This window comes from Dreissena polymorpha, chromosome 8 (genome assembly GCF_020536995.1).
Source record: "Dreissena polymorpha isolate Duluth1 chromosome 8, UMN_Dpol_1.0, whole genome shotgun sequence".
Lineage (NCBI taxonomy): Eukaryota > Metazoa > Mollusca > Bivalvia > Myida > Dreissenidae > Dreissena > Dreissena polymorpha.
Genome location: NC_068362.1, coordinates 66209723 through 66222300, shown reverse-complemented (window position 1 = coordinate 66222300; position 12578 = coordinate 66209723). Strand labels below are relative to the sequence as shown.

The following is a 12578-nucleotide window of genomic DNA, read 5'->3' as shown; positions in this document are numbered from 1 at the left end:
AATACTGTTAAATTGGAAATACAAGTGATATCAACATTATATTTACTATGGAACTTCAACTTATAGAACTGGATATGAGATTAACTACTAAATGTTGGGACTTGTTAACAAATTATTTTTTATTGGAAACCTTCAGTCGAGAATTTTTAGGTCACATATAGTAAAATATATACTTTTTTTAATTGCGAAAGGGGTCCCATACTGGACCCAGAAGTGAACACACAAAAAATGGTGGTACACTTCAACACCGTTATTTCGAAGTCGTCGGGTCCGTTAAAAAAACTTCGGATTAACGATAATTCGAAATAAACATTTGACAGACGACTTCTGAGGATTCTGTAATAATAAAACGTTGTGGAATTCGCATGGTTCAGTTAAACGCTACTATTAATAATTGTTTACTTAAAAAAAGTAAACTAGTCAGATTGCAATAGATTTCTACTTGTAACAAACGAAGGAATAAAACGATTCTTGTTCTTCTTTTTATGTTTTCTCTAAGTACATAACATGTTTGATATAATGAATATGCGCTTATTATCTGAACATATAAAATATAACGAATAGCACAAATTATCAGACCATATAAAATATAACGAATATCACAAATTGTCATACATGTAAATACAGATGAATACATTTTTTGGAAATGAATTAACGGATTAAAGAACCGTAACAAACGGTAAAAGAAAGTAACAAACGGGGGAATATAACGATTCTTTTTCTTGTTTCTATTTTTCTCTATTTACAGAACATATAAAATAAAACGAATAGCACAAATTATCAGACATACATACATATGAAAACATTTTCGGAAATGAATTAACCTTTCTTTTTTTAAATAATACGCAATGTCTCTGTGAACACCGGCGTTCGCGCAGACGACAAAGGTGTAATTATCGGCTTTTGACGCGCCATGACAAAGGTGTGAAATTACGCTCAGTATTTTGCAGTTTTGACTTCGGATTAAAGATTGATAATTAAGTGCGAATTATAGTGTTGGGACCGACAGAATCACTTCGAATTAACGATTTCTTCGGTTTAACGAAGTTCGGATTAAAAATGAAATTTTACGTTAAACAAAGAAGAACCAAAATCGGGACCGGAAAAATACTTCGAAATAACGGTGACTTCGGATTATCGGTGTTCGAAATAACGGTGTTGAAGTGTATTTAACATGGAAAAATTAGGAACTACAAGTCCTAAGGTTTTTTGTGTTGTAAATTAAACACTTATTTAAACTCTTTAAATGTGCTGACCATATTGCGAAAATAAAAATATTGAGCAAAAATTAATTATTATTGTTTGGGAAATATATACTTTTTCGATTGGGAATGTTTTGTCCTTACCGGACCCAAATTTGAACATGAGAAAATACTGTACTTCCTCACTCTTTCAGAGTTTATTGATGTGGGCAAGAAGCAGCGGGCTCTGGATGCGCTGTACGACGTCATCAAGAGCAAGAAGCACCGCACATGGCAGAAGATTCACGAGCCCATCATGGAGAAGTACCTGGAGCTGTGTGTGGAACTGCGTAAGAGTCACATAGCCAAGGAGGGTCTCTACCAGTACAAGAACATCTGTCAGCAGGTTGGTTTGGTTTCAACCTATTTATGTTTGCTCATTTGAATTAATACCTTGAAAGCCTAGGGGTTTTTGAGATCTTGAGTCCCTCTCTTGGGAAGAACCAGTACTTAGATATTGAGAACACTGCCTGAATGAGGATCCAAGCGGAGACCTCCTGTTTGCTTGGTGAACACCACATCCAATACATCTTTGTGACCTTATCAGCATGTTGGCTTTTAATATTTCATTTGTAAATGATAATACAAATGTAAACTTTGAACTTGTTCAATCACATCATTCATCAAAGTTGACATAAGTATAAAGCATTATCTATGAAACCTGTTCACATGTGTATAATGTTTATTGTCACATTTAATTTATCAATTTGTAATAACAGTGCTCCAGCAAGCAATTAATAGAAGTAGAATTAATAGAAGGGTGAAAAGCCTATTCCCAATGTTTATGGGCCTCTCTGCCCTGTATGATGTCCGGCCTTGATTCTCACAACAAGATATATAAGTAAAAATTTAGATATATATAAGTAAAAATTAAGATATGAAGGGAACAATTGTAAACCATAGCCTGAATGTATAAATACCTGTCATAGCAATCTTTACAACAGTTTCATCCTCCATCATCCTTTAACCCTTTGAATGCTGGGAAATTTGTCGTCTGCTAAAATGTCGGCTGCTGAATTTCTAAAATTAGCATTTTCTTCGATATTTTTTTAAAGAATACTATCAGAATAGCAAACAGTTTGAATCCAGATGAGACGCCACGTTCAGTTTGCAGACTGTTTGCAAAGGCCTTCAAAATTCGGTTCCCGCACTGAAAGGGTTAAAATCCTGGCCAGAGTACTGTAACAATATTAAAAGAAAGCGCACAATAATTTATGTGTATTTTTTGGTGACAGGTTAACATAAAATCTCTGGAAGATGTTGTGCGCAAGTACATTAGTTTGGCTGAGCGTAAGACAGAGGAGGCCAGGCAGGAGTCCCATCAGGTGGTCATTGACGTTGATGATCTGGAGATGCCGGATACACCCGAGAGGTAAGACTGACGGCCCAATGGCACAAGCTTGCAAGCCCTGCTCTAGTTAACTTTGAACAGGCCTTGCTCACATTCTCAGTGTCATATAGTTGGGCTTGTATTTTTTTTTGCCCCTGGCAGTGTTTTTTAACCAGTTTGGGAATTGGGCCAGGTCCGTTTGGATTGGAAAAAATCGTGTTATTTTGACTACAATTGAGAAATTAGTGCTTACAATTTTGCAATATTTTGCTTACTAATACATTGCAATTTAAAAAGTTTGTTCAAGAGGGTATTTGTATCAAATTTTAACGCACAAAAACAGTTGTACACATAGGACTGAAAAGTGTTTAAAATTAGCACAAAGTTGCAAGCTCTGCCGTTTTAAATTTTGTAAAGGTACATTGTCATATAGGGGGTGGGGGGCTTGTTATACTTTGTTTTTCTCAAGTAATAATTTAAGTACGCAAATTATGGTCAAAGCTTAAGACCCTGTCAGGCTTTTTCCTGGCCAAGGTTAAAAAATGCAATTTCTGATTGGGGAGTTATTTTGTTAAAAAAGGTCAACCAGTTTGGGAAAAACATGTTTAATATAACAGTACAACTCTAATAATTCAAATTATAAGAACAAAATCTTATAAATTATAATTATATACTTTGTTAGATGTCGTTGAAATAAATCGTAAGACACTTAAATTAAATATATTTTTTTGCCCCCAGATCGAAAGATCGGGGGTATATTGTTTTTGGTCTGTCTGTCATTGTGTCAGTCAGTCATTGTATGTGTGTGTCCCAAAACTTTAACCTTGGTAAAGGTTTTGCGATAACTTTTGAAGTATTGAACACAGCAACATGATTTTTGGCATGCATGTGTATCTCATGGAGCTGCACATTTTGACTGGTGAAAGGTCAAGGTCATCCTTCAAGGTCAAAGGTCAAAACAAAATCAAAGCAGCGCATTAGGGGACAATTTGTTTCTCACAAACACATCTCTTGTTTCAGAGATTTTTTTTTATTGAGATTTTTTATACCATGTAACTTTAGAAGCGGGTTTGTTTGACAGACCTGCAGATAGGTCAGGGAAAGCCCTGCCTACTCAACAATTTCCCCATATTATATTCCTGCAGCCTCCTCCTGAAGGCAGTGAGCGGTGAGGACACACAGGACAGGACTGACCGTGCCATCCTGACCCCATGGGTGAAGTTCCTGTGGGAGTCCTACAGGCAGTGCCTCGACCTGCTGCGCAACAACTCCAAGGTGGAGAAGCTGTACCAGGACATCGCACAGCAAGGTGAGTACATGATGGGGGCCACTTGTTTGACCTTCACCTCTCAGATACACATGTTGAACCATCTCTTGAAAAATAAAATAAAAGACTTTTCTGAATGGATTCAAATTCTACAGAATTAATTTTCATTTTCAACCTTAAGATACTGATGAGCAGCAAACAGCATAAAACCTGAACAGACTGAGTTACTCACAGGCTGTTCTAGTTTAATGCTGGTTATGTATAGTTTTAATTTTGCTTCTGATCAGGGAAGGGATAATGGTGTGTAGCCTTTGAGTTTTTATGCAAGTTTTTTTTTATTGGCACAAACCTTTGTGATTATTTTTTATGTTCCCCACCACTATAGTGGGGGACATATTGTTTTTGCCCTGTCTGTTGGTTGGTTGGTTGGTTGGTTTGTTTCTTTGTTTGTTTGCTCTAACTTTAACATTTTGCAATAACTTTTGCAATATTGAAGTTAGCAACTTCATATTTGCCATGCATGTGTATCTCATAAAGCTGCACATTATGAGTGGTGAAAGGTCAAAGTCATCCTTCAAGGTCAAATGTCAAATATAAAGCTTCAAAGCGGTGCAGAAGGGGACATGATGTTTCTGACAAACACATCTCTTGTTTCGTAATGTTCCTCCCTCTTGGCCATTTTGGTGGACAATGTCATAAGTTTTGGTGTTTGTATTTGTGACATTGTATCCTACATGTTCAGCTCAACAACATTTTCCCGAAACTAACCTTCCTACCAAGTATTTCTGAATTACAAGGTCCAGTCACACTTATTATGTGTTTTTATTAATCAAAATGGCATACATAGTCTAAAAAATAACACCCAAGATCTAGTCAAGTGATTATTAATTTATTAAATGTTGTTCTTTATTTGTTCAGCCTTCAAGTTCTGTTTGAAGTATGCCAGAAAGACAGAGTTCAGAAAACTGTGTGACAATGTAAGTGGGCATAAAATATATTGAACACTTGATTTCATGTTTAAGATATCTGCAACTACATGGCTTTTTTTCATTCTTAGAGAATGGCTTTGACAGCCATTTCACAATTTCGACACGGAAATTTAACAAAACTGGACAAAATGACAATTTTTAACTTTTGAAATTCGTCTGTAAAAACTAGCCATTTCACAATTGAAAATTACAATTTGTAATAATATTTTACACAGCAAGACAAGATAATGACAGTTGTTTGGCTTTCTTATGGTTTGAGATAGAGTTTTCCAGTCAGAATATGATTTAAATGTAAGTGTTTTTTTGTAGAAGAGAAAAAGCGTCAAGACAATGAAAATTTTATTTGAATCCATAATTTCAAGATATTTTAATATGATGCAAGTATTAAACATGCTTTTACTATACTAATTGTTTACAAACTGTATTTTACTTTTTGTACAAGTTTGCAACTTGTTTTTCGCAATTTTTAGAAGTTTGGGACTCATTTTTTTTCACAGGTTTGAAAAGTTTGCGACTCATTGTTTTCAATGTTAGGGGGCCAGGGCCGCTTCACAAAATCAGGAAAAAAAGACCATGAAATATAGCAATTTATGTTCACTGATTTGTAAACTAACTGAGTTCATGCAGATCAATTACGAGTTTTTCAATCAAAGGCCTTTTATTGTCCATTTCAGGATTTGGAATTTGTTTTGATAGATAAGTTGACTGATTTAGGAAAAATGTATTTAATATATCTCTTTATAATAATTTTAATTAATAAGAACTTAATCATATAAATTACAGTAATAACTTTTAAAATGAAATAGAGATATAATAATCATAAAACACTTATTTTATTTTTAATATTAAATTTATGTGTTTGTTTTCAAATACATGTAGGGAACTTGTTTTTCTCAAAACAGGGATTTTTTTTCAAATGGGAAGTTTTTTTTTTAATGTTTCGCTTCGATAAATTGGTCTGTTAAACAGACTTGCAGATACGCCAGTAAAAGGCCTGAATGATATGTTGAGATTCACTTCAAATTCCACGCCATTTCAGCTGCGTACCCACCTGGGTCACGTGCACAAGCACCAGCACCAGCAGACCGCCATCAACCTGAACAACCCAGAGTCCCAGGCCATGCACCTTGAGACTAGACTGGCACAGCTTGACAGCGCCATCCAGATGGAGCTCTGGCAGGTACGTGCTTTGTTTTGTTAACAAGGCTGAATGAATGTGCGTAAAGTGTCATCCCAGATTAGCCTATGCAGTCCGCAGCGGCTAATCAGGGAAGACATACAGTTTCCACTGGATTTTTGGATTGAAGTGAAACAGAACAGAAAGTGTCGTGCAGACTGCACATGCTAATCTGGGATGACACTATACACACAGGCCTTAAGCCCAGATTTCGCAAAAAAAATACTAATTATCCCCATGCTTTTTGAAAAAAAGGTGGGGATATTGTGGTTATCTCCGCCGTCCGTCTGTCTGTCTGTCCATCCGTCCTGGCCACTATCTCCTCCTACACTAAAAGCACTAGAACCTTGAAACTTACACACATGGTAGCTATGAGCATATGTGCGACCCTGCACTATTTGGAATTTTGATCTGACCCCTGGGTCAAAAGTTATAGCGGTTGGGGTGGGGCCGCGTCAGAAATTATCACTCATTTTTTTAGGTTATTTTACATTTACCTCTTTATTTCTACACAGATTCACTTCAAATTGATACTGGACCTCTCTTATGACAATACGGTCAATCTCAACCATGCATGGCCCCATTCCCAACCCTGTGGCGCCCCGCCCACATAGGCCACACCCACCAAAAATTTCCATTTACTATAATTTTTTCATTTCTACACGGATTCACTTCAAATTGATACTGAACTTTTGTTATGACATTAGGGTCAATCTCAACTATGCATGGCCCCAATCCCAACCCTGGGGCGCCCGCCCACATAGGCCACACCCACCAAAAAATTCCATTTACTATAATTTTTTCATTTCTACACGGATTCACTTCAAATTGATACTGAACTTCTCTTATGACATTAGGGTCAATCTCAACTATGCATGGCCCCATAACCAACCCTGGGGCCCCGCCCACATAGACCACACCCACCCAAAATTGCCTTTACTATAATTTCTTCATTTCTATACCGATTCACTTCAAATTGATACTGAACCTCTCTTATGACAATACGGTCAATCTCAACTATGCATGGCCCCATTACCAACCCTGGGGCCCCGCCCACATAGACCACACCCGCCCAAAATTGCCTTTTACTATAATTTCTTCATTTCTACACCGATTCACTTCAAATTGATACTGAACTTCTCTTATGACAATACGGTCAATCTCAACTATGCATGGCACAATTACCAACCCTGGGGCGCCCTGCCCACATATGTCACACCCACCCAAAATTGCCTTTTACTATAACTTCTTCATTTCTACACCAATTCACTTCTAATTGATGATGAACTTCTCTTATGACAATACGGTCAATCTCAGCTATGCATGGCCCCATTACCAACCCTGGGGCACACCTAGGTCAAACATTCGGCGTGGGGATATGCGTCGGCCTCTGCCGCGCCATTTCTTGTTTGTTTTGTTTCCTATCATTTAAAATTATTCAACCTGAAAAAATCCAAATTGCCCAGACCATTATCTTTGAGACACTCAGCTAGACTTTGCTATCTAGGTATAGCAGCCCCAGGTAGGTGGTTTTTTGGCAGCTTGGTAAATGCCTCCACAATCCCTTCCCCTCTGCCTTGGCTTTGTTGTATTTAAGAGGTTAGGAAGAAGAAATATTTTGTGCTTGGACACTAAAACTGAACAACTGACATTTTTTGTTTGATTTGGTTGATAAAAGGCCTCATTCTATGTTCACTAAAGTCTTCTTTGTTTAAAAAGAATTCAGGCAAACTCCAAACAACTAAATTATGCCATTGTCATTTGATGATAAGTTGTCTTCGTTGAAAAGTCTAACACTTTCTTAAAGATTGAGAAGTTTCAGATGATTTTCTGGAGAGGTGGAAGATGTCGTGCTTATATTAAGTCACAAACTTTTTATTAAGCCTGTTAAATATCTTGTACAGTGTGGGACAAAAAGCAACTGTAAAAATTCCCCCTATAACACAAATGACACAACATTACCTAACCCGCTTTCAGGAAGCATTCAAGGCAGTAGAAGACATCCACGGACTGATCTGCCTGTCCAAGAAGAGTCCGCGCCCCTCCCTGATGGCCAACTACTACACGAAGCTAGGGCTGGTTTTCTGGAAGTCCGGTAACCACCTGTTCCACGCCTCGACACTCACGAGGCTGTTCCATCTGTCAAAGGACCAGAGGAAGAATCTGTCACAGGAGGAGTTGCAGAAGTAAGTGGGCTTCAGCGGGATGATATGTACTTATTTTCCCCTACCGGTGAAACCGGAGGGGACTTATGGTTTTCACTCCGTCTGTCAGTCAGTCAGTCCGTCACACTTTTCTGGATCCTGCGATAACTTTAAAAGTTCTTAATATTTTTTCATGAAACTTGAAACATGGATAGATGGCAATATGGAGATTATGCACGTCATTTCATTTTGTGCCTACGTCAAAAATTCTGGTTGCTATGGCAACAAATATATAAAAAAAAAATATTTTTTTTTACTGACAATGATGGAGTTTCACTGGTAGGGGACCATATTGCTTGGCAATCTCTTGTTTATATTTGCTGAGGTTGACATTTAGTAGTAAATTTTAACACATCAATTCTATATCGTACAACTATGATCATGGTTTTGTTTCTCATAATAGCCTCTTAAAAATGCAGTGTGTAGATTTGATAAGACTTGATGCTGACGTAATATGTGGTATATCTAAGAGACTTTCCAATATTTTATCTTGTTTCATATTGCAGAACGTAAGTCTAATGAACTAAAATACACTTTTTTTTATTCATTGTGTATGAACTTTATCCCAATGTTATTATTTTCCTACCATCCGGATAACGTAGTTTGAACTGTGTGCTAGACTTCATGCTTTATTAATGAGTGTTTTGTCTAAGAATTTTTCCAATATTTTATCTAATTTAATCTCGCACAACTTTGAATAGTAGATTTAACAATTATTTTTAACTATTCATTTGTATGAACTTGACACAAATGTCATTATTCTCTACCCTCAGGATGGCGTCGCGTGTTCTGTGTGCCACACTGGCGATACCAATCCCGGCTGCGCGCAATGCCATCGACACGCTGCTGGAGATGGGAGAGGAGACAGCAGAGAAGCAGCGCCGCCTGGCCTCACTACTCATGCTGTCCAACCCACCTAAGAGGCAAGGGCTCGTGACTGACCTGGTAGGCTCATTCAGTTGTAGTGATTATTAACCAGGTTTTCTGAAAGAAAAAACTGGTTATTAGATTGGCGAATGCGGGCAGGCTGGCGGGCGGGCGGAACAAGCTTGTCCGGGCCATAACTATGTCGTTTATTGTCAGATTTTGAAATCATTTGGCACATTTGTTCACCATCATTGGACGGTGTGTCGCGCGAAATAATTACGTTGATATCTCCAAGGTCAAGGTCACACTTTGAGTTCAAAGGTCAAAAATGGCCATAAATGAGCTTGTCCTGGCCATAACTATGTCATTCATTGTGAGATTTTAAAATCATTTGGCACATTTGTTCACCATCATGGGACGGTGTGTCGCACGAAAGAATCACGTCAATATCTCCAATGTCAAGGTCGCCACGACTAAAAATAGATTCGTTTTAAAAACAAACTTACAAAGGGGGTTAATTTTGTTTGTTCATTTCAAAAGTTCAGTTTGAGTTTTCTCCCTTTATCAGATTTTTTTTTCACAATGAAAACCTGGTTTTGTGACAATTTTGTCCCTTGTTTTCCTTTATATAACAGGGTCTTTATTCACCAACCAATATTCATAGCTAAGTCATTAACTGGATATTTTTATGCCCCTGGTAAGGTGGGATATAGCATTCGAACTGTCTGTCCGTCCAAAAACTTTAACATTTGCCATAACTTTTGCAATTTTGAAGATAGCAACTTGATATTTGGCATGCATTAGTGTTTTTCCCAGGAGGGCAAAGAGGCATGGCGAATTACTTTCAAAAAGGGCATTTTAGCGCGCAGTTTAGGCAAAAAAGGGCAAAACGTTCCCTGTATACCTGAATTACGGGGAAACATGTAATCGCATCAGAAGCAGTTGTGGAAAAAATAACATATAAACAAGCACATTTAATGGTTATTGATGTATTTAACTTACTATGATTTATATTAATATATTTACCTTGCAATGTACATTTAAGTTCCATGCTGTTTCAATAAACTGTAAAGCACGACAAACATAATAAAGCAATATATGCACATGAATCTGATTATACACAGATCCACTAACATATAAATGAAACCATGTTTGTCTCATCCCATTTTTAACCAGGTTTTCCGAAGGAAAAAACTGGTTATTAGATTGGCGAATGCGGGCGGGCTGGCTGGCGGGCGGGCGGAACAAGCTTGTCCGGGCCATAACTATGTCGTTCATTGTCAGATTTTAAAATCATTTGGCACATTTATTCACCATCATTGGACGGTGTGTCGCGCGAAATAATTACGTCGATATCTCCAAGGTCAAGGTCACACTTTGAGTTTAAAGGTCAAAATTGGCAATAAATGAGCTTGTCTGAGCCATAACTATGTCATTCATTGTGAGATTTTACAATTATTTGGCACATTTGTTCACCATCATGGGACGGTGTGTCGCACGAAAGAATCACGTCAATATCTCCAATGTCAAGGTCACCACAACTTAAAATAGATTTATTTTGAAACAAACTTACAAAGGGGGTTAATTTTGTTTGTTCATTTCAAAAGTTCAGTTTGAGTTGTCTCCCTTAATCAGATTTTTTTTCACAATGAAAACCTGGTTTTGTGACAATTTTGTCCCTTGTCTAACAATAATCTTGCCAGATGTTTAAAATAACATTGCGAGTAAATTGATCGCTTACAATATGCAAACACTCGTTTCCGCGACATACATCCACCGAGAAGATTACAAATAAAATAAATAATGTTGTTGCTATCTAAAACATTGGTATGCATCGTTGATTATCACAGACATTTCAATTATTCCTTCTTAATGTATAATCTCCATCTTTAATTCGATCGTTTACAACGTTATTTGCCATTTTTGCCGAGTCGCAATTTAATTCTGTATAGTCCGCCATGTTGTGAAAATGTCAAATGATGTAAGCGACAGGTGCGCATAGCAACGTTAAATCGTATAAGCGATTCGCATTTTGTTAAATTAGTATACGTCTCAGTAATTATTTCAATAATTAGATCTAATTATCTTAAAGACGAAAGTGATAAAGAATAAATTTGTTTGTGTTTTTAAATGTAATTATGCGTAAAAATATATGTTTTGATATAACTGAATAATGCATGCAATGCACAGTTGCCACGAGAATAACATCGAGTTTTTCATCAAAAGTCTCCGAAGTAACGATTATATCGTGGAGGAGTATACATTGCCGACCGAAAAGTGCGCTTGGTATAACATAGCCTCTGGCATTATCGATTGATACTGACACGGGGTTATTCACGCATGACTAATTCACAGCTTTGGAGCAGTCTACCTATAAATCGAACACTGTAATAGATTAAATCTGCTCAATTAATATAGTCGATTAGACGTTGACGTCTCTCGAGTAAATCAAGCACAGTCGGAGCGTCACAGACAATCAAGGAAGCTGATTTTGCGGAGCAAGTTAATCGTAAGGCAATAAAGATGTTATCGATAAGGGTGCGTGGCGAAATTTGCCTTTGAAAAAAAGGGCGCGTGGCGAAATTTGCCTTTGAAAAGGGCAGAGTGGCGATCCGGTAGGGCGGCGTGGCTTTTCGCCACGCTAAAATGGCCTGGGAAAAACACTAATGCATGTGTATCTCATGGAGCTGCACATTTTGAGTGGTGAAAGCTCAAGGTCATCCATCAATGTCAAAGGTAAAAAAAAACTTATCCAAGGGAAGTAACAAGCTTTAAAGGGAGATAATTTATATTTATCATTTGGCAGGTACAGATACTTTTTAAAAGGGAAGTAATATTTATGCCCCCCTTTGAAAAAGAGGGGGTATATAGTTTTGCACGTCGGTCGGTCTGTCCGTCGGTCCATCCACCAGATGGTTTCCGGATAATAACTCAAGAACGCATAGGCCTTGGATCATGAAACTTAATAGGTACATTGATCATGACTGGCAGATGACCCCTATATATTTTCAGGTCACTAGGTCAAAGGTCAAGGTCACAGTGACTTGAAATAATAAAATGGTTTCCGGATGATAACTCAAGAATGCTTATGCCTAGGATCATGAAACTTCATAGGTACATTGATAATGACTGGCAGATGACCCCTATTGATTTTAAGGTCACTAGGTCAAAGGTCAAGGTCACAGTGACTCGAAATAGTAAAATGGTTTCCGGATGATAACTGAAGAATGCTTACGCCTAGGATCATGAAACTTCATAGGTACATTGATTATGACTGGCAGATGACCCCTTTTAATTTTCAGGTCACTAGCTCAAAGGTCAAGGTCGCAGTGACTTGAAACAGTAAAATGGTTTCCAGATGATGACTCAAGAATAATGAGGCCTAGGATCATGAAACGTAATATGTACATTTGCCATGACTGGCAGATGACCACTATTGATTTTCAGGTCACTAGGTCAAAGGTCAAGGTCACAGTGATAAAAGCGTATTCACACATTGGCTG

General features: G+C 37.6%; 1 protein-coding gene across 4 annotated transcripts in view; it reads left to right on the top strand.

Annotated features, from left to right (window-relative positions):
* Positions 1–12578, top strand: part of LOC127841737 (eukaryotic translation initiation factor 3 subunit A-like) — a 68055-nt gene that overhangs the window by 9127 nt on the left and 46350 nt on the right. For all 4 annotated transcript variants that reach the window (XM_052370786.1, XM_052370784.1, XM_052370785.1 and 1 more), the window contains exons 2-8: positions 1397–1587; positions 2477–2613; positions 3717–3880; positions 4757–4815; positions 5867–6007; positions 7982–8190; positions 8982–9153. In XM_052370786.1, coding sequence (XP_052226746.1) covers positions 1397–1587; positions 2477–2613; positions 3717–3880; positions 4757–4815; positions 5867–6007; positions 7982–8190; positions 8982–9153 — 1073 coding nt within the window. The remainder of the gene's footprint in view (positions 1–1396; positions 1588–2476; positions 2614–3716; positions 3881–4756; positions 4816–5866; positions 6008–7981; positions 8191–8981; positions 9154–12578) is intronic.